Source organism: Papio anubis, chromosome 1 (genome assembly GCF_008728515.1).
Source record: "Papio anubis isolate 15944 chromosome 1, Panubis1.0, whole genome shotgun sequence".
Lineage (NCBI taxonomy): Eukaryota > Metazoa > Chordata > Mammalia > Primates > Cercopithecidae > Papio > Papio anubis.
The window spans coordinates 154,729,516-154,750,841 of NC_044976.1; the positions used below are offsets into that span (position 1 = coordinate 154,729,516).

Genomic DNA, 21,326 nt, shown 5'->3' on the forward strand with positions numbered 1-21,326 from the left:
ACAAGTAGCTTTCCTTTCTTGGGTTAGTTTTCTGTTTGCTGGTTTTTACTCTCATGTGTGTATGTTTAACGAAGTCATTTGCTAACTGGGGGATTGGAGGTGGGAACTGGAGGACAGGGAATGGACAAAGCTCTTCCCAGATCTGACATCTGGTCAAGCCTGATTCCAGAGTCTAGGGCCTAAAATCAGAAGGTTATAGTGTCATATATCTATGTAAAGGAACCCCTGGGGCTTTGTACTGCATAAGAAAATTCAATTGTATCCCCAAGAGAAGCAGCCAGTATGGAGTTTTCTCCTCCATAAAGCTTCAGAGAAGGGACATCATGGCTCTGAGAAAGTGCTCTGGAAACTGGACCAGTGCATTACAATTAATTGTACTTTACTATAATTTTTGGTTTCTGTAATCAAAAAGTCTTCAAAGTGTTCGAAAGTAGATAAAACAGAAAAATATGCCCTTAAGGATGCAAATGGCAGCAACATTTACAAAATGGTGAAAATTTGACAAACGTTTACTTAAGGATATAAATTTAATTCAGAAGTGTCCTTAGACAAATTGATGAATTTTTAATCTTTCAAATGCGAAAATAATGGAAAGGAAAAGGAATAAAGGAAGGAAGGGAAGGAGGGAGGGAGAGGACCCTTGAATAGATGAAAACCATCAAAGGAATTTTTTTTCTTTTGAGAGTTCGATCATGATAAGACACCTGCTCGCTTTGCTACAAGCCAAGCTAATAATATTCTCAGCTAATGTTTAATGAAAATTAACTGCATACTAAGAACTTTGAATTATATGGATTATCACATTTGATCCACATAATAACTTTATGAGATAGGTGCTATTTTCTCCTCCCATGTCATTTTCCCAGTAAAAAGTAGAACTGAGATCTTAACTGAGAGGAGGGGGGAGTCTGACTCCAGAGTCTATGTGATCAAACATGACACTATACTGCTCCATGAGGAGTGGAAGGGGAGAACCTAGCCAGAGAGGCATAGCTACCTCTCTACCACCTACAAGAAGGTCATTCATTTCTGGAAACGAGTCTCGGGAGGCAAGTCCACTGTATACAGTTCTTCGGGTCGTGAGCTGCTCGACAGCGCCATTACTAAGGAGAGACCACTCACATTGTAGATGTATTTTAACTAATATGAGAGGCTATAGATGGAGGTGAAGATCTGGAGCTGTAGCACTGGAAGCTGCTGACCAAGTCCTGGGAGAGCAGCATAGACTGCTGTGCACGCAGTTACCAGCACACACAAGTGCACAATTGTCCTGTCACGGCCAAACTCCAAGCACCCATAGAGTTGTTTCTCTTCCTCTTTCAGGAAGTTGCTTTCAGTGACTCAGTTTCTACCCCCAATCTGCCTTCAAATTTGGAAGGGGAATCGCACGGAGAATACATGCTGCCATCTATGGCTATGGCAAATTGCACAACAATATACCAACTGAATTTATTCTTAAGAAAGAGTTGCCCTTTCTAAATGGCTCAGAGGTGCTGTATTATCTTATCTATCAGGGGTCCTAGTGAAGGTCCCAAATTACAGCTTGCAGCACCCCCATCCCCTTGTGCCCATTCATTGTTGAGTGCTTCAGCTGTACAAGCCATTTTAATGTCAGTTTCAGACCAACAGAGATTGGAAGATCACATCTTTTACAAGGAAAAAAAACCCATAAACTATTTTCCAAATGGAAATATTGGGGTATTTTTCAAGTATGTCATCTATTTGGGTAAGCCACACTTCTCAGTGTCTTCTTTCCATGAAGATCGTCTCATTTACTGTATTATGCTTTGTCCAGAACATGAATTAGTAACCACCAGCTCATGCAGCTCTGAAGTCAGTGATCCAAGCTGCCCAAAGTGCTTCTCTATGAGAGTTGGAGGGGCCAGGTCAGCTGAAGGGCACCAGCTGCCAGCCAAATGGCAGGGGAATTCCTCTCTTGAATTTTGAATTTTCCCTGCCCTCCTGCCCAAGTTGTTGCATCACTTGTCTGGGAGATGCCTGAATGGGCTGGTAAGCTGGGGCACCCTAAATAGTCTGAGACCCTGGACTGGAGGGGACACAGGAGGAGGAAGGACATGGATCACTGTTTTCTTTCTTGAAGCTCCTGTTACCACCCTTGGAAAAGTTCTTCAGGAATAAGTGACAGTAAGAACGACAAGGGATTAGGACTGGCTTCCTCTTATAAATAATAAAATCCAAAAAGAAGTGACTTGAGGTGAGTGACAGAGCTATGCCTTACACCCCAACCTTCTGTTGCTAGCTCCAGCTGCTTTCCAACATACCACCTTGACTTCTCAGTCTCCAGGTTTAAAGAAGAGCAACTAGAAGACGTCCAAACACCTGCATCTCATGAGAAGAAAAGTCCACGTGGATCTTGTTTCTGGACTGAGATGGATGGAGAGGCCACACTGAAGCTCAGAGAACAAAAGGTGAAATGAGGCTTTCTCCTGGAGGTTGGGATCTTGCCTCTGAATGTGGGGGGTGAACTGCAGTCATAGCTGTCACACATGCTCCTCAGTGCCCTTCCCAGAGCAGGTGGGCTTCTTCCCAGGAGGCCAGTTAAGGGTTCTAGGGTCCAGAACATAAGGGCTCCCTCTCAGTTCCCTATTATTCTGCTCACACCCACCAGAGTGCATGGTTCCTTAGAAGTCCTGGATAATTTAGAACCAAAAAAACGTTACAAAGAGAAGAAACATGGAGAACATGTGGGCAAAGCTCTTCTTTCATAGAGGAGAGGAACAGAACATTGGCCAAGTTATTGCAGCTGCCTCAGGCTGCTGCAGCCCCTCCTGAGTCCTGGTTCTGTGCTCTCTCCTCTATACCACCCTGACTCCTTCCCTTCTTATCTGCTGCCCGGGGGATGTGGAGAGGGGATAGGAATGAACTGGGGCTCAGAGGGCCAGTAGGCATCTGGGAAGTCACACAGCAGCCTGTGCTGAAGCTGAGGTGAGGTGCATGCCCTTCCCAGCAAGACAAGAGAGTACCCTCATGTGGTCTCATCCCCTAAAATGCAGTGTGCAGTAACAGAAGCCTGTGGCCCCAGGCTACTGAATTATGGCCCCCTGTCTCCTGGAGAAAGGATTTCTGAAGGTCATTGGCAGAGAGGGTGACTTGGAGACATTCCGTTGAATATTATCCTTCCAGCTTCCAATCAAAGCTGATAATTCCCTGGAAACATTTTATCTTATACTCCTGCTTCCTCATTGCCCCATGGAACCGGCTTTTCTTCCTGAAGCCCAGAGATTGCTGCACCGGTGGCTTCAGAGGAACTGGATGGTGTGATGCAGAGACTTTGGCCCCAACACATGCTGCATCAGCACTTAGTGCTTTAGAAAAATTTGCCCAGCGGGTGTCTAGGTGCCAGCCCCAGAATCAGCCAGGACTTGGCGAATATTAATCAAATTATGAATTAGGTGCAAGAACACCCTGGGAGAGTCTCCGGGTGGGGACAGGAAGCTCTGTAAGGCAGGGAAGGGTCTGAGACTGCCATCGCAGTGCCCAAGCTAGGGGACTTGCTAGAGGGAAGGCACAGAAACATGCATAAAGAGCCTATCGACTTTTAAAGATCTGGCCTCCCTTGGGACTCAAACTGGATAGAACAGGGAAAGGCCTCAGTGGAGAGGGCTGGGCAGAGCCAAGCTGAGGTGACAACTTGCCAAGTCTCATTGCAGGAAAACAAGCTCAGGGCCACCCCATGGACTCTCTACTTTTCTCTTCTGTCCCCTCTCTTCCCTTTTCCCTTCTTTCACCTCCTACCTCTCCTTTTCTCTCCCCTTTCTCCTACTTCCTTTGCCTCCTTTTTTCCCCTATTCCCTGTTTTCCTCTTTGTGATTCCCTCCTGCACAGCCTGTGTCCCAAACTGGCCAGTGGCTTTGCATGGCTTAAACTGTTTGGGGAGTGAGGGGGTTTCTGCCCATGGGCCAAACCATGGACTGTTAGCGCCTGTCCTTAACAGTAGTGAGGAACATAACAGAATAGGAAGAAAACTCACTGGCTAACTTTAGTTTGCTTTTTAAAAAATCTATAGGTCCCAGAAACAGAAGCAGTAGATAGATTCAAAGAGTTGATTTTTAATCAATCAAAAAGCATCCATGAATACCCTCTAGGGAATACAAAAGAAGTATAACGTACAATGTCTGTCTTTTTTTTTTTTTTTTGAGACAGAGTCTTGCTCTGTCACCCAAGTGGGAGTGCAGTGGCATGGGCTCACTGCAACCTCCACCTTCTGGGTTCAAGTAATTCTACTGCCTTAGTCTCCTGAGTAGCTGGGATTACAGGCGTGTGCCACCATGTCGGGCTAACTTTTGTATTTTTAGTACAGACGAGGTTTCACCATGTTGGTCAGGCTGGTCTTGAACTCCTAACCTCATGAGCCACCCACCTCGGCCTCCCAAAGCGCTGGGATTTCAGGCATGAGCCACCGCACCCAGCCACAATCTGTCTTTTTCATCAGCAAGTGGTGCCACAATCTGTCTTTTTCATCAGCAAGTGGTGAAAGACCTTTGAGTAGTGATCAGTAGGGTGTCCATTAAAAGAGGAGGGTTACTGTTCACAATAGCTGTGCATTTCACATCTACAACGTGCTAGATCCCCTTTCAGAGCATGATGGGAGAGGGATGAAACACAAAGCCGTCCCCTCTGGAAGCTCCCCAGGCCAGTGGGAGAGACCAGAGAGGGGTGAAGGTCAGTGTGGATTGGGGGACAGAGAGGGCTTTCTAGAAGTTGTGGAGAAGAAACAGAATAGCACCCCAGTGCAGAGAGCTGCTTGGTCTGAGATTTAATTTTTAACTCCTTGTTACTGACCAGAGGCACACTAACAGTGAAACAGAAATCTTCCCTTGAAAAAACCAATTCCCCTTCTGTGAACAGGAAGTGGCGAGGAGAGGAACAGAAGTGGACTACTCCAGGCTCATTGCTGGCACTTTACCACAATCTCACTTAAGCTGTGAAACAACAACCCCATGCAGATTCCTTCATTCCCCTGAAAAGGAATCGAATCCCTGAGACTAACTTTCCAAGATCCCACAATTCCAACTAGAGTTTAGACTTCAAATGTGGCCTTTCCATTACACGGTGCTCTCACAAACTCAGAGCTCCAGGCTGGCAAGTGGGTGCCCAGGCTAGAATCCTACAGAGGGAGTTTCATCTCTTCTGAACCCAGAACCCTTAAGGGTAAGGGACATTTTAGCCTCGTGGACGTGACCAAAATGTGCATGCTTAGGAGGCTAAGGATAAAGTCATGCTTTCTCAGGGAGGGAAGTGCTTGTCTTACTCTCAGATATTTGCAACCCAGCCCCTGCGCCGAGCAAACCAAGATCCCAAAGCGAGAAGATGTTTGTTCTCTCAAGTCCCCACTGCCCTCACCCAGCTTCTCTCAGGCCTCTTTTCATTTACAGTGTTTTTTGCAGGTTGCCAACAGGAAGGCAGGATGGAAAATGCCTTTCTTCCTCATTTTGTGCCTGCTACAAGGTGAGTCCCAAACCCAGCCCAGGTTCAGGGCTTACAAAACCAGACCTGAGTCTTCCAGGCTGCCCTAAAGTTCCTCACAGGCTGGTATGGTAAAACTGTCCAGGTATAAACCATGCTTAGATGACAAATGGCCCCATCTCCACGCTGTAGTAGATTTTATTCTGATGGTAATAAGGAACCATTGAGGAATATAATGAGTATGCGCCAAGAGTACCCAGTACCTAGAATCTAGTTCCAAATAGATGCTTAATAAGTAATGACTGAATAAATTAATGAATGAATGAAAATTCTATGATAATACAAAAAAAAAAGGATTAACAACTGGCTTAAAAACAAATCAGAATTTTAATGAATCAAAGGTAGCCAGTAAGTCTGGGCGCAGTGGCTCACACCTATACTCCCAGCACTTTGGCAGGCCAAGGCAGGCAGATCACAAGGTCAGGGGTTCGAGACCAGCCTGACCAACATGGTGAAATCCTGTCTCTACTAAAAATACAAAAATTAGCTGGGCGTGGTGGCACGCACCTGTAGTCCCAGCTACTTGGGAGGCTGAGGCAGAAGAATCGCTTGAATCCGGGAGGCAGAGGTTGCAGTAAGCTGAGATTGTGCCACAGTACTCCAGCCTGGGCAACAGAGCGAGACTCCATCTCAAAAGAAAAATAAAAACAAAAAAAAGCACCCAATATTTGAGTAAGCACTCTGTGTGATAAAATCACGCCACCTTTTTAACCTCCTGCTGTCCCTTTTAAAATTTTCAGTAACAGCAGGCTTCCCCTGCCCCCAAATGACAACTCAGGCAGGCCCATGATTTTTCTGCTAAGTAACAGTCCTAAATTAATTGATTTAAGTCTCAAATGTTCTAAATTTGATCATTTAAAGTTTCCAGTTAAATGCTTTGGTCAGCACTTTAATCTTCATTTAAAGGTATACTCCCTCATCCCCACAAGGCCTGCAGTCCAGGAAGGGGGTGTGGTTGCTGCCTTCCCACTTCCCTACCCCCTTCGCAGCTGCCTAGCAGCACCCCCCTAGGCAGTTGCTGCCTGAGACCCCAGCAAGGTGGTAGCAGTGGGAGGAAGAAGCTGCAGGAGGGCAGGCAGCTCTTACTTGATGGATGGCCTGGAGCTATGTGGCCTGGCAGGGGTTTGGAGCTGGCTGTTTGCTTCTTCCTCTGTGGGTGCCTTTCTGGACACATGGATGGCTCCCTGATGACCCACCTCCTTCCTTTGCTGCAGGTTCTTCTTTCGCCCTTCCACAAGAAAGACCCCATCCGAGATGGCTGTGGGAGGGCTCTCTCCCCTCCAGGACCCATCTCCGGACCATGGGAACACTCAGGCCTTCGTCGCCACTCTGCTGGAGGGAGGAGAGCTCCTTTGCAGGTACAACCTCTACCCTCCCTTTGTTCAGCCATGGACCTCAGACCTCTCAGGCTCTCTCAGACCAAGTCAGGCTCCCTACAGCTATAGGCAGCCCTAGCCTCTCCTAATGGAAGCCATAGCAATAGACAATTGCTGAGTAACAATGATGAGATGAGAGCCAGGGCACCCACCTCCACGGATGAGCAGAGAATTGGCATCAGGGCCCCCAGGTGGGTACACATTGACCCTAAAATGCTGGCCTGGTCTTGAATTCTTACGGTAGTTAATATAAAATTTCCCAAACCTTAATTATTATTTATAACAAAGAGCTACTGATCAGTGATCTATCAAATAAATCCTTAAGGTATTGGTTCTTAACTTTGGTATTAATAAAAAATTATGTGCATTGCAAGGGTCGATTAAGGGTTCTTAATCAGCTTTCTACTGTAAAGTCAGACCACCCCGTCCTGCTGATTAATGGAACCATGCTCCTCTCAAATGTGCCACATGCAGATCAGGAAAATCCCTGAAATCCGGGGTATGCACACTTTATCAGGGCATCATCACTGTTGTCCTGAAATGGTCCTTGTTTGTCATTGTGAATATTGCAAATATTCACAACTCGGTAAATTTGAATGGTAATTTAACTTTCCCATTAGTGGCATGGTTTGGGTTGTGTTGTTTAATTAAACTTACAGTGAGTATCAGTACAGCCATAACATTTATGACCTCTACTCTTCCAGTAATTAGACCTGAGTACACACATAATAGGCAGGGTAGGTTTCCCGGGCTTGTGCATCCACACAGGACCCCATACTCAGAAGGTACTTGGCTTAATGCTCTGCTGTTGCCATGTTGAAATTCCTAATAACTTTTGAACAAGAAGTCCTGCATTTTCATTTTGCTCTGGCACCCACAAACTGCTTAACCGTTCCTGGTAATAGGATTATATTAGGCCATTTTTACAGTGCTATAAAGAAATACCTGACACTGGGTAATTTATACAGAAAAGAAGCATACTTTTGCTCATGGTTCTGCAGGCTGTACAGGAAGCATGGTGCCGGTATCTGCTTGGCTTCTGGTGAGGCTTTAGGGAGCGTTTGCTCATGGGGGAGGCAAAACAGGAGCAGCACAGCACATAGCGAGAGAGGGAGCAAGAGAAGGGGTGAGGGGAGGCCCCAGATCTCATGTGAACTGAGAAATAACTCATTTAGCATCAAGGGGATGGTGCTAAACCATTCATGATGGATGCCCCCACGACTCAATCACCTCCCACCAGGCCCACCTTCAACATTGGGAAACACATTTCAGCATGAGATTTGGAGGGGACAAACATCCAAACCAAATCAAGGATATTAAACTGCACTTTCTGGGGTTTAGAGGTCCTAAAGACAGAACAAACTGATAGGTGCCAGGCATCCACATCCTACCGCAAGATGCTGAACCACATGTCCAGGGCTGCAGAAAGACACCATAGAGCTAGTCCCAGCAACAGCCCCGAGGGAATCTGTCCAGGCCAAATGAGGGAGGGAGAGAATCATCAGCGGCTGCAGAGCTCACTGTGTCAGAGAGATGTCCCTGTGTTGTGGTCCCCTCCACTTGTCCCAGGGGACAGGAGACATCACTTTTTCCTCACTTTAAGCCAAGTAAGAGAAGGAACTTCCAGAAAGTCACTCAACAAGCTTGCCCTTTGTCCCAGATTTCTTCTGACCACAGGACACAGGTGTGCTTCCTGTGTTAAATGCAGGGCCTCCACCTAGAGGGCCACCCAGAGGGGACTATGACCACAGAGCAGGGCAGATAGCCAGAAGTCATAGGCTTGTGGGTGGTGGCCACCAAAGGCCAGCAGAAAAACATGCAGTTCTCATAAGGAGAGAACGACAGCCATATATGTTAAAAATATATCTGGTAGGCAAAAAAGAGGCAATCTTGGTCATCTGCCATGCCCAGAAAGCACCAAGGGCAGATCACAACTGTCTCATTCACCTCTCCTCTCCCCACTCTACCCAACCCTGCAGGGACCCCCAAACAGAAGCTTTGAATAGGGGAAGGGGTAGAGCAAAGCAAGAGACCCCAACCATGCCCCCCTCCTCCATGACAGACTCCAAGCCCAGCTGGGAGAAAGGAAAAGGTTTTGACTGGGCAAGAGATTGGAGTTGTAATCTTTCATTGGACTGGACTGGATGTGTAAGTTTAGACTAAGCGGGGCTTTTTGTTATCCAGGAGAGATTATGAAAGCTACTACACATGAGATTGTGCCTGAGATTTCATCAAGGATCAGAGATGTCCATGGAGAAGATATGAAGAGGCAGTGAGAGAAAGAATAAACTTTGTTTCTGCTTGCACCCCATCACATTTAAGTCATTCAGGAAGCTGGCCATATATGTGGTTCAACTACAAATTGTCCTTATGCCTGTTGCCAAGCAGACATATTCACAGTACTGCTCATCTGTGCTTATATGGTGGCATTTGGTTGTTTCTGTTTCTATGGAAAAGTGACTAGTGTGAAGAATTTTGCAACCACTGGTCCAGACAGGTACCCAGCAAGCAGAACGGGATTCTCGTGTTTCAGGGCTCCTCGTCTTTTGCACATGAAAGATACACTGATATATTCTTACTGTTTAGCATCTCTCTTTTACATTCCATGCAAACCAGAGTCCTTCTATCAGGGAATCATCACTGGTGTCCTGAAAGGGTCCTTGTTTATAATTGTGAATATTTTTGTATTTTAATGATAAATTATCATTTAATGTTATCGTCGGTGGCATCGTTTGGACGGTGTTGTCTAAACCTACAGTGAGGAGTGACTGAGTGAGTGAGTGTCAGATGTTGCCTCAGCCCTCATTCATGTGCTTAGATAGCATCATTTTAAACATCTGCATTGGAGCACAGGGGAACCATGCTCTGGATGGACCAGGATAGCACAGGATAAGTGTTAGCTAAATAGTGGGTAAGATTATGATGACATTTTCATCTTCCATACCTCAGGGCAACATCGGCTTTCCCAATGGCTGAGTTCTGCCATTTCTATATTGATTCTGCGCCATGTTCACAGTGGCATTTTCTGGCCTGACCTCTAATTCTGGCAGAGTTCAGAGCTCGTGACTCCCCAAACAGTGACTATGCTCACCACTCCCTCTCCTTTGACTTCCTTCTCTTTCTACAGCTCCAAATGCATTGAAGGGCTCAAGGCTGGTGTCTGGGGAGCCTGGAGGAGCTGTCACCATCCACTGCCATTATGCCCCCTCATCTGTCAACAGGCACCAAAGGAAGTACTGGTGCCGTCTGGGGCCCCCAAGATGGATCTGCCAGACCATTGTGTCCACCAGCCACTACACTCACCATCGCTATCGTGACCGTGTGGCCCTCACAGACTTTCCACAGAGAGGCCTGTTTGTGGTGAGGCTGTCCCAACTGTCCCCGGATGACATCGGATGCTACCTCTGCGGCATTGGAAGTGAAAATGCCATGCTGTTCTTAAGCATGAATCTGACCATCTCTGCAGGTACGAGCTGATGCCTGATGGGTCAAGCTTGGTGAAGCACGTTCTAGGAAGGAGGAAGTGCGAGAGAAGGCTCAGAGACCTAGAAGGGCTTGAAACATTAGGGAAGTGACAATGAAAAGCTGGGGCAAGGCAAAGACTTTAAGAAGTAGGCTTTCATTTCAGAAGAAGGCTACCTTCAAAAGAAAGGGAGATTTTAGGAAAAACTTCCCCCAGGGAATGCATGTACACTCTTCCACCCGAGTCCCCCAAATGTCATGAAATATATATTTGGAGATGGCTCCAAGAATGGGATAATGCGGCTTCTTAGGATCCTGAGAGCTACATGTTCAGACATGCAGAGAAGCGGCAGGACTGCAGAGGAGGTGTGACAGGCAGGACAGAAGAATTGCAACTGGGCTGTCCCTCACACAGACTCTTGCTGAGCCCCTCAGCAGGCATCTGACAGATCCCAGGCCTAGGCCCTCTGTGGCAGGTTCTGGTTGTTGATCCCAAGTCAGGCACCCAGAGCATAGGAAGGGCATCCAGGCTGTGAAAGGCCACTTGGCAGAGGAGACAGCATGACAGAAGGCAGCCTGAGAGCAGGTTAATTCTATTAGATGCTGCTCTCCAGCCGCCTGCTGCAACTGGCTGCTCTGCTAGAACTGCAGTGTTTCTTTTGTCTTCTTTGAAGACCAATACCTGCTGGAAGGTGGGCCTCTGGAGAAAGCAGCTTGGGGGTTCAAGACAGCTGGATAGAAAATATGTGGGCATGGGAAAAGGAAATAGGAATATAACATGTCAGTGTCTGCCACAGACTAGAGAATGCCTGCCACAGATAATGGATAATGAAAAATTTTCCTATTTTTTATTTTATCCATCTTATTGGTCAAAGACTGCATCTCTTAGTGAGGTTGCATTCCACTTAGCAGACATGTGAAACCTGGTGTCCTTTGCCAAAACCAGTAGGCCGCCTGCCAGCCTTCCCATGTGGCTTCCCTCTGCTGTCCACACAGGTCCCTCCAGCACCCTCCCCACAGCCACTCCAGCTGTTGGGGAGCTCACCATGCGATCCTATGGAACAGCATTTCCGGTGGCCAATAGATGGACCCCAGGAACCACCCAGACCTCAGGACAGGGGACAGCATGGGACACAGTTGCTTCAACTCCAGGAACCAGCATGACCACAGCTTCAGCTGAGGGAAGCCAAACCCCAGGAGCAACCAGGCTAGCAGCTCCAGGGACAGGCAGCTGGGCGGAGGGTTCCGTCAAAGTACCAGCTCCTATTCCAGAGAGTCCAGCTGCAAAAAGCAGAAGCATGTCCAATACAACAGAAGGTGTTTTGGGGGGCACCAGAAGCTCAGTGACAAACGGGGCGAGAGCCAGCAAGGACAGGAGGGAGATGACAACTACCAAGGCTGATAGGCCAAAGGAGGACACAGAGGGGGTCAGGATCACTCTTGATGCGGCCAAAAATGTCCTAGGAACCATTAGGCCACCAGCTCTGGTCTCAGAAACTCTGGCCTGGGAAATCCTCCCACAAGCAACGCCAGTTTCTAAGCAACAATCTCTGGGCTATGTTGGAGAAACAACTCCAGCTGTAGGCTTGTGGACCTTGGGAACTCCAGCTGCAGGTGTGTGGACCAGCATAGAGGCAGCATCTGGGGAAGGAAGTGCTGCAGGGGACCTAGATGCTGCCACTGGAGACAGACGTCCCCAAGCAACGCTGAGCCAGGCCCCGGCAGTAGGACCCTGGAGGCCCCCTGGCAAGGAGTCCTCTGTGAAGAGGTAACCCCCAGGCACCTTCTCCCAGTCAGGGGGCCCCACATCTGTCTCATCCCCGGCATGCAAGGGAGGCCCCTCTCCCTCTGCTCACTTCTCTCCCTTTGTACCCACAAGACAGTGACATACACATCAGATGCCCTCCCTCACTCAAGGGGCCTTGCTGTGAGAACGCTCCCTGAGTATTTCCATGTGGTTTTCAAGTGATATCTAAATGACAGAAAGACAATATTTAGGCTGGAACCTTCATTAGGATTTTCTGTTTTTAAAGATGAAGAATAGAAACTCCAGAGAGAGTGGGTGATGCACTGAAGCCACAAGGAAAGGTTGTGGCAGAGCCCACTGCTGAGGCTGGAGTCACTGACTACCGCCTCTTTCTCACTGGGAGGCATTGCAGGGCCCACACACGGATGGATGGAAGAGGGAAAAGGATTTGGGCTTGGAAGCCTGAAGACAGAGATTCTAGTCCCAGCTCTGCCACTAACCTGCCATGGGAACCAGGGTCGCCCACTTGCGACCTGGTTGCCCTCAGCTCCCCCACCTGTAAAATGAGGACGTGGGCAAATGGTCTTTAATCTTCTGCCCGGCTCCAACCTCCTCTCTCCTGTGCTCTTTCCATCCCCGCTCTAGTGCTTTTCCAGAAGATGAAAGCAGCTCTCGGACCCTGGCTCCTGTCTCTACCATGCTGGCCCTGTTTATGCTTATGGCTCTGGTTCTATTGCAAAGGAAGCTCCGGAGAAGGAGGACCTGTGAGTTCAGTAGTCCCAAGGCTAAACAGAAGAGTTCTGGTTCCCACCTGACACCCTCAGGGCTGGGCAGGCGTAGAGTCCTGCCAGGACTTTTCAGTGTAGAAAAGCTAAATTCTAGCCTGAAACATTTAACCACTCTTGGCCTTCGTTTCTTTTCTTTCTTTCTTCTTTTTTTCTTTTTTTTTTTCTCTTTCTTTCTTTCTTCTTTCTTTTTCTTCCTTCCTTTCTTCCTTTCTTCTTTCTTTCTTTCTTTCCTTCCTTCCTTCCTTCCTTCCTTCCTTCCTTCCTTCCTTTCTTTTCTTTTCTTTTTTTTTTTGACAGAGTCTTGTTCTGTCATCCAGGCTGGAGCGTAATGGTGCAGTCTTGGCTCACTACATCCTCTGTCTCCCAGATTCAAGCAATTCTCCTGCCTCAGCTTCCCAAGTAGCTAGGACTACAGGTGTGTACCATCATGCCTGGCCAATTTTTGTATTTTTAGTAGAGATGGGGTGTCACCGTATTGGCCAGAATGGTGTTGAACTCCTGACATCAAGTGATCCTAGGCCTCCCAAATTGCTGGGATTATAGGCATGAGCCACCCTGCCCAAACTGCCTTGGTTTTTAATCAATAAAATCAGAAATTTTCTCTGTACTTATGTATCAATGGCATCCCAGAGCATAAGGAGAAGTTCCTGGAGGATTACAAAGGCTGTGATGCCTATGTTAATCATAAGCCTCATAAGCAACCCTCACAGCAGAGAGCAGGAGTGCAGGGTCCAGACCTGGGATCAAACCTTGTATTTTCCCCTTTCTGCAAGGCCCTGCTAAGATTCTCTGAGAGCAATGTGCCCAGGTTTAAGTACTCTTATTAAAGTGACGGCTCTGTGATATGTAGACCTAGTGAAGAAAGGGTGAGAGTTTCTGTCAGCAAGTGGAGGAGGCTAAGGTTCTCAGACCCAGGTCCCGAAGTCCAAGTCCTATCAGGGGCTAGGCTGGCTTAACCTAACCAACTAGGGCTCCATTGCTTCTGTGTCAGAAAGTTCTTGAAAACTTGCAGTGGGTGGGAGTGGTTCTTAGGAAATCAGAGTCAGTGCTGTCCTTACCCAGAGCCCTCACAGTCTGCTCTGTGTCTCTGCAGCTCAAGAAGCAGAAAGGGTCACCCTAATTCAGATGACACATTTTCTGGAAGTGAACCTCCAACCAGACCAGCTGCCCCATGTGGAAAGAAAGATGCTCCAGGATGACTCTCTTCCTGCTGAGGCCAGCCTGACTGCCCCAGAGAGGAATCCAGGACCCTGAGGGACAGAAAGATGAACTGCTCAGTTACCATGGGAGGAGGACCAAGATCAAAGGCCTCCAGGACCCCAGCCTCTTTCCATCATCCTTCCTTCACCTGTGGGAAGAGAAGCTGATGAAGCCGGGGCTCCACCCACGGAAGAAAGGCTGGCTGTCCTTGGGCCCAAGAAAGTCAAGCATTATCCACGTCCGAAGGTTACAAGATGACTCAAAGGAGACTTCAAGAAAGTTGTATAAAACATTGGAAGAGGTCACCTAGGAAAAGCGTGAAATTTCCATTCCTGAATGTTTGAAAATAGAAGAGGCTTCCAATAAGTGTGGAAAGTGACAAATCCTCTATCATCACTCCCAGCCCTTGCTGGGGGCCCCTTTTCTGACTATTGTTAGCACTCAGGCTCCCACTCACATTTAATTGTATTTAAGTGTACCAGCCTTGCCTTCTCAAGCAGATTCTAAGCTCCTTTAGGGCAGTAATTGCGTTTTATCTGTCTTGTGATGTGCCCCAGAGAACTTCCAACTCAGTAGGACCCCAATAAATACCTGTGGCCGATTGACTGACTTGGGGGCTCAGTGGCCTCTGGGCACCCTGCCTCTGCAAGAGCTCTGGGTCCCTCTGGGCTTCTGTCCCTCCTTTTCGGGGTCCCTTAGATGACCCCACAGGCAGCTGGTTTCTACACTGAGACCAAAAGGGCAAACACCCATTCTTCACATCATCCCCCCCCATTTGGACCCAGGCTCATTGTGACGTAGACCTTTTGACCTGGCCAAGATTTTCTGGGATTTTCCTACATTCATGGAGGAGCAGGGTATTTTCAGTAGATTCTTGCCTTCTTCATAAAGCCCCTCTTGTTCAGTTGCTTATAAATCCTCGATATGGAGGACTGTTGGTGAAGCTGGAAGATGGTTTTTGGGGGTGAGGTGGGAGACAAAAGAGAGGAATTTTATGTGGATTCTGCCCTGTAACTACATCACCTCATGCCTGTCAGGGAACTTTCGCTCCACCCTTGGCCCCACTGCCTTTCCAGGAATCACATCCACTCTTTTCTTTTGCCAGATCCGCTGGCAAACTGTCTGGGCTCCATTGTTGGATGGAATAGCCTGAGCAGTGGAGGCAGAAAGGAAAGATAGGCTCCAATATCAAGCTGAGAATTGCCAGGTAGACATTTCCAGAAGGCTTAGCCCTCCCTTCTAAGCTGTCAGCAGCACAGAAATCCTTCAGTAATACCTCTTCATATCTGGTTCTGAACACGGACATTGTACCAAGAAAATCAAGGAGATGCAGGTTTCATGGCTTGTAAGAGAAACCTGTTGTTTTGGATAAGTAGGGAAGTTGCACACATCTAACCACATGGAATCACAGAATTTCAAAGCTAACAGATCTTTAGAGATTAACTAGTCTAAAGCCCTCATTCTAGAAAAGAGGGACATGAGGCCCAGCAGGGTTAAGTACAGGTGGGGGATGCTTGTTTAAAGTCACCCAGTTAACCCAGTTAGTTATAGCACTGTGAGGACTAGCAAAGAGAACTCGTGACCGTGGTTCAGGGCCTTTTTCAGTTCACCATTGCTGAGCATTGTACCAAAGCAAAATTCATTGTCAAAAATCAAGGATACCACAGTCATCTCTCGAGACTATTTTCCTGTTCACTTTCTCGATGACCTGCCCCAAAAAATCCTGTAACAGAGATAGTACAGACATCATGGATCCCATTCAATCAATGAGGGAGCAGGCTCTGCAAGGTGTGTACTTCAGCCAAGACCACTCAGAGCAGCCCACCTTCACAGCTATGTTCTGGATCACTGTGCCCCTTGCTTGGATTTATGGTCTAGGCATCTGGCCAGGTCCTTTCCTGTATAAAGGTCAAAAGGCTTGCTTCTTTCTCTCTCTCTCTCTTAGGCTTGTGCATGGAAGGTTTCATGATCATTTCCAGGAATTGGTTCTCATTTGTGGCAGGGATGGGCCCAGCACCCAGACTGTTTCTAATGCTAGATTCTCAGGATGTGAAAAGGTGTTCTGAGGAAAAGGAGGTTTGGTAGATTAATGAAGTTTTGGAAATGCTGGGAAATCACAAACATTCTTCTATGCAGGATCTTTTGGACCCTTTGCTACATGAAGGTGTATTGTGAAACACCTTGAGTTTTCACACCTCGGGGTGGGGACATTATGTGTGTTTCCCAGATGTGTTGGATTATTGTGGTTCATTGAAGCAGTCTCATGGGGCTGGAGTTCCTCACATCACTGTTTGGGGAAGCCTGATGCCCTAAACCAGGGGTTGGCCATCTCTTCAGTAAAGGGCCACATGGTAAATATTTTAGGCTTTGCAGGCCGTACAGTCTCTGTGGCAACTACTCGGTTCTGCCACTGCAGCACAAAAGCAACCAGGCAATCCAGAAACAAATGACCGCAGCTGTGTTCCAACAAAACTATATTTCCCAAAACAGGAGGGAGGCTGGATTTGGCCCTTGAGCCAGAATCTGCCAATCCCTGCACTAAGCCATGAAATTGCACAGGACTCTCTTGTTCCTGCTGGGATCTGGAGATCAGATCCTATTCTTCCTCAAGGGCTTCCCTGACCACCTTTCTCTAGGACCTCTCCTTCCTCCGAATGGCTCTAATACTTCCACTGTGGAATTCAGCAGCTAGAATGTTCTGTCTGACTACCCCATCTTGGGGGAAGAAGGGGAAAAAGGAGACCATCAGCCCAGCAAGAGTGTCGGCCACATGGCTAGAGCCAGGAGCGTTTCTAGCAGGGAGGCCGTTACAGGGAAAGTCAAGCCCCACCAGTGGTGGAGCTGGTAGGAGTTCAAAAGGCCAGAGCAGAGCCAGATTAGATTCCCAGGGCCAAGAGTTTGTAGGGGGCAGAGATAAGATCTGAGTAAGAACTTTCAGGGAAAGAAGCGGGGAAGCCCCAAGTGTTTACAGCTCTCCTTTATGGGCTAACTGATCCATGGAGTAGGCAGGAGTGTTGATTTAAAGGGCCAGAGGCCCAACTGGTAGAGGAGAGTATTATCAGGGCTTTTGTTTTTTATCTTATACCTCCGGCTAGCATGACGCCTATACCGCTGAGATGAGGGGCAGGCAAACATCAAGAATCAGGGAAGTCTCCCTGGGGATTTCTAACCTAGACCCCCAATCGAGGATGCAGGGAGGCCATTGATATTCACAAGATCAAGCAGATTCTCAGGTTAGGGAGCAATTCTGCAGTTCTCCTTAACCTGTTACTTACTAACGCTGCTACTGCTTGTTAATGTGTTTCTGCACAGCAGGCACTATCTTAGGTGTTTTCACATTGTGTATCACAGTTATGGCAACGTTTCTGTAAGGGAGGTGTGATCATTCCCATTTCCCAGATGGGAAAACTGAGGACCAGATAAATTAAGTTACACTACTCGGGAAAGGGCACACTGGGACTTCATGCAAAGCAGCCCATCTCCAGCGCTTCATTCTCGATCTCTGCGGTGTCCCCTGCCTTCCCCCTTGCTTGGATGTATAGTCTGAGTATCTGGTCAGGTCCTTTCTTGTGTAAAGCTCTAAAGGCTTGCTTATTTCTTTCTCTCTCCCTCTCTCTCTCTTTTTTAAGCTCGTGCATGGAAGGTTTCATAATCATTTCCAGGAATTGGTTCTCTTTAGTCACCTAACTAGTTTATTACAATCCCGGCCTAATGAGGCACTAAAAAAAGTTCAGAGAGCCGGAACTAGAGCTAAAAATTCAGGCACCAGCCCTGAGGTCCTTGTTGGCATATGTATAAAAGGAGCTCAGATCTTTATTTGCGGGGATGTCCATCTGTCTCAGGTTATTTGGGGCAGATGCCTGACTCTCAGCCAACTTCTCAGAGCTCTCTGCTAACATGTTGGAGATTTCTTCCTCTCCTCCAGTAGCCCACTGTGGTCTGACACAAAAAAAGTCAGTTTAGTAACAGCCTCAGTCAGACCCTAGAGGAAGATACCTCCACAGAGAGACCCACAGCACACTTCAGCCAAGTAGACACAGGTTATTTGATTGTGCTCCCCTGGTACAGATACCCCAGAGCTGAAAGCATGACTAATGAGGAATGGAGAATGGAGATTCTACTCAGAAAGAAACGAACTCTGCATAGGGTCCAGTGCCACCAAGCTCTTCATTTTTCATACGGTGACACAGCTTGGTTTACAGGTGCTGGCCTTTCCGAGCCTGCCTGCTTCCTCCACTGTCAGCAGGAGGATGAGCTGTCATCCTACTGCCTACTCTCTGATGGGCCAGATGAAAGTCATGTGGGCAGCAGAGAAGCGGCAGCCTCGGGAGAGAACCCCATGCTGCACCTCTAGAGGCATGTGGAGATCACCGGTGCCAATGCCCCCAGCCTGCAGGCCTCCTGGATGCATTGCATCAAGGACTGTTTGCCTCCTGGATGCATTGCATCAAAGACATTGATTGAAGCCAGGCACCGTGGCTCATGCCTGTAATCCCAGCAGTGTGGGACCCCGAGGCAGGAGGATCACTTGATGCCAGGAGTTAGAAACCAGCCTGGACAACATAGTGAGACCTCATCTCTACAAACAGCAACAACAAAAAGACACACATTTGCTGAATAGGATCTGAACTCTTCTATGTTCTGCCTCTGCCAACCTCTGGCCTTATTCCCACTCCTCACTTATTTGCTACCTCTATCCAGATCTACCAGTTCTGCTGTGAGCATAGAGGGTCAAACAAAGGCCACTTCTTTCCCTGAGTGGCAAACTTCTGGCTTCCCAACCTTGAGTACTTTAGAGAAGAGGAAGAAAGCTAGGACTATTGTATCCAAAGGTGTTTTCAGAATGCTCTAATTTGTCTGAAGATACTGCATTTCATTTCAGACAAGAGTTCAAGAAAAAAAATTCAGAATGTGGCTTCTTTAGGGCCTGGCATGGAAAGATCAGACTGATTAGTAAATGAAACTGATCAGTAAATGCAACTGATCTAAACATTTTATGGGGCCAGCACTTCCCTTCCCTACCTCTGCCAGTGGAGTACAGACAACTACAAATTAATTACAATATACGTCACCAAAAAGAAGCAGACTCCCATTCTACAGATGGGGACATTGAGGCTCAGATGAACACAGGCTGCAGGGGATTACAGGGGCTATTTTTCCAATCGCTGCCTGCCAGGCAAGCCTTGGGCTGAGAGCCAGGCTCAGACCAGGAACAAGGAAACAGCCAAGTCTTCAGGAGGACACCAGTGGCTTATGAGAGGGGCTGGGCCCTGTCACCTGACACTCCACCTATTGACTTTGGATGCCTACTCCAAAAATCTTCCTCCTTCCGCTCCTCCCTAGCCAGGGTGTGGAGGTAAGAGCGCACAGGACAATGGTTCGGTCACCTCAAAAAATGTTTGCTCATACGTCCCTGCCTCTCAGAAACAGAGAATCAAAGCTCTTTGGAGTGTAGGGACTAGGCCCAAAGAAGAATTGAGAGAGCTTTTGGACCATGGCTGACTTTCCATTTCCAGGGCCTTTTTCTTTTTTTTTTTTTTTTTAATTATTTTTATTTATTTATTTAATTTTGAGACAGACTCTCGCTCCCTCACCCAGGCTGGAGTGCAGTGGCACAATCTTGGCTCACTGCAACCTCCACCTCCAGGGTTCAAGCAGTCCTCCTACCTCAGCCACCCGAGTAGCTGGGATTACAGGTGCACGCCAGTGTGGCTGGCTAACTTTTGTATTTTTAGTAGAGTATTTTTCACCATGTTGGCCAGGCTGGTCTCTAACTCCCTGCCTCAAGTGATCCGCCTCCCTTGGCCTTCTGAAGTGCTGGGATTACAGGTGCGGGCCACCACGCCCAGCCTCCAGGGCCTTTTATGTTCCACTTCACTCCCCACTCCCCAGGGCAGGCTCCTCAGGGCTGGACACAGGCAATCTCAGGGGGCTCTTACCACAGTTTCCACCTTCACTCCTTCACCAGCCAGAACAAGAAAGGGCACCAACAACCTCCCCACGCCGGGAGCCCCAGAAGAAATGTTGTTTTCACTCTCTGACTGGGAGGCACCTGAGCTAGGAAAACAGGTGAAGGATGGGACATCAGGGCAGTGACACAGGGAGGCAGGTGGTCAAGGAGAAGGAGGCACTTCAGTGTGTTCACAGAGGAAAGTGAAAAGATTTGAGCATTGCATGCATACGTTTGGCCAGTGAGTCACCTCTCCAACACCAACTGAAGACTAGAGCTGCTAATCTGACAGCAGCCTTCCTTCCCTCTTCACGTCCCTGCACCCCACCACCCAGCTTGCCATCCTTTGACTTCCCTGACTAAGGTTGTTCTTAGAATTGACATAATGCTGCCCATTTGTAGATGCCATGTGCCCTGAGCTCCTTAGGAAGGACCCTAGGAAGCCCCTAGAGAATCACCAATAGTCAGGGTCTTTCTAATGAACTCTTCCCTCTCCCACCTGCTCCTTAACAGGGAGACTCACCTGGGGAAAGGTTTAGGCCTTTAGACCTAAATCTGGGCTCAGAAACTCCCAGAAAACATGCCTAAATGCAGCCAACCAGAACATTCAAGTTCCAGCTCCCCTAGTGGGATTCCAAGTAGCAGCCTCACAAGGAAGCATGTTACCAGCCAGCAGCATTGCCAACTGGGTAACAAGGGCAGTGGTCCCCACCCAGTGCTCTTCTCCCCCAGCCCAAAAGGAAGAACTGAAACAGGAAGAATAAACGCTGTGCTCATGCCACTGAATGACAGCTAGGGTCAGCAAACTCCATATCACTATCTGCTAATGGGAACAGATGGCATGAATAATTCCAAACAGCCAGTATCCTTTAAAAGTGGGGAGAGTCTGTTTAGCTTTGGCAGATTCAGTCACAATTTTATTCTTCAGTGGTTGATTCTAAAATAACTCGATATTTTAGGCTTGATGAGGAATGCTGGATTGCAGGGCTGGCTGGCCTGGGATTAAACATTGACTCCAGACAGGGGTTAAACATTGACTCAGCTGAAGATCTGTACACAGGAGCAGAGAGTTGGCAGTAAACAGCATTTCCTCTGTTCCTCTTATCTCATTTTTATGGCAAAAGCCACACTCAGAGGAACCATCCATGCAGAGGGATGCCCGCTGATCAGTGGAGAGTGAAGAAGGGCTATCTAGCCTCCCTTTCTCTGTTGGTGATTGTGTCAACCCATGGTCATGGAGCATGAAGCTAATGACAGTCTGAAGAGTTGGATTTGTGTGAGCCTGTGGGCTTGATCATCTCCAATATTCTCTGGCT

At 47.8% G+C, this 21,326-nt stretch overlaps 1 protein-coding gene across 2 annotated transcripts; it reads left to right on the plus strand.

Annotated features, from left to right (window-relative positions):
* The first annotated feature begins 1,908 nt into the window (after positions 1-1,908).
* On the plus strand, positions 1,909-15,003 carry FCAMR (Fc fragment of IgA and IgM receptor). 2 transcript variants are annotated; one of them, XM_009188510.4, is made up of 8 exons: positions 1,909-2,215; positions 2,299-2,429; positions 5,409-5,469; positions 6,702-6,845; positions 9,991-10,329; positions 11,322-12,093; positions 12,718-12,836; positions 13,954-15,003. In XM_009188510.4, the coding sequence occupies exons 2-8, from the start codon at positions 2,391-2,393 to the stop codon at positions 14,112-14,114; spliced, it is 1,635 nt and encodes a 544-aa protein (XP_009186774.1). In that variant the 5' UTR covers positions 1,909-2,215; positions 2,299-2,390; the 3' UTR covers positions 14,115-15,003. The 2 variants fall into 2 exon arrangements, with proteins under 2 accessions (XP_009186774.1, XP_009186777.1); XM_009188513.4 differs by lacking the exon at positions 1,909-2,215 and having other exon boundaries at positions 2,319-2,429; positions 10,085-10,329.
* The last annotated feature ends 6,323 nt before the right edge of the window (positions 15,004-21,326 follow it).

Bases quoted from the DNA above. Each gene is read 5' to 3' on its own strand.
- FCAMR (XM_009188510.4), top strand. From the start codon at position 2,391: ATGGATGGAGAGGCCACACTGAAGCTCAGAGAACAAAAG. The intron at 2,430-5,408 runs GTGAAATGAGGC...TGTTTTTTGCAG, and splicing joins TGAAGCTCAGAGAACAAAAG to GTTGCCAACAGGAAGGCAGG. The intron at 12,094-12,717 runs GTAACCCCCAGG...TCCCCGCTCTAG, and splicing joins AAGGAGTCCTCTGTGAAGAG to TGCTTTTCCAGAAGATGAAA.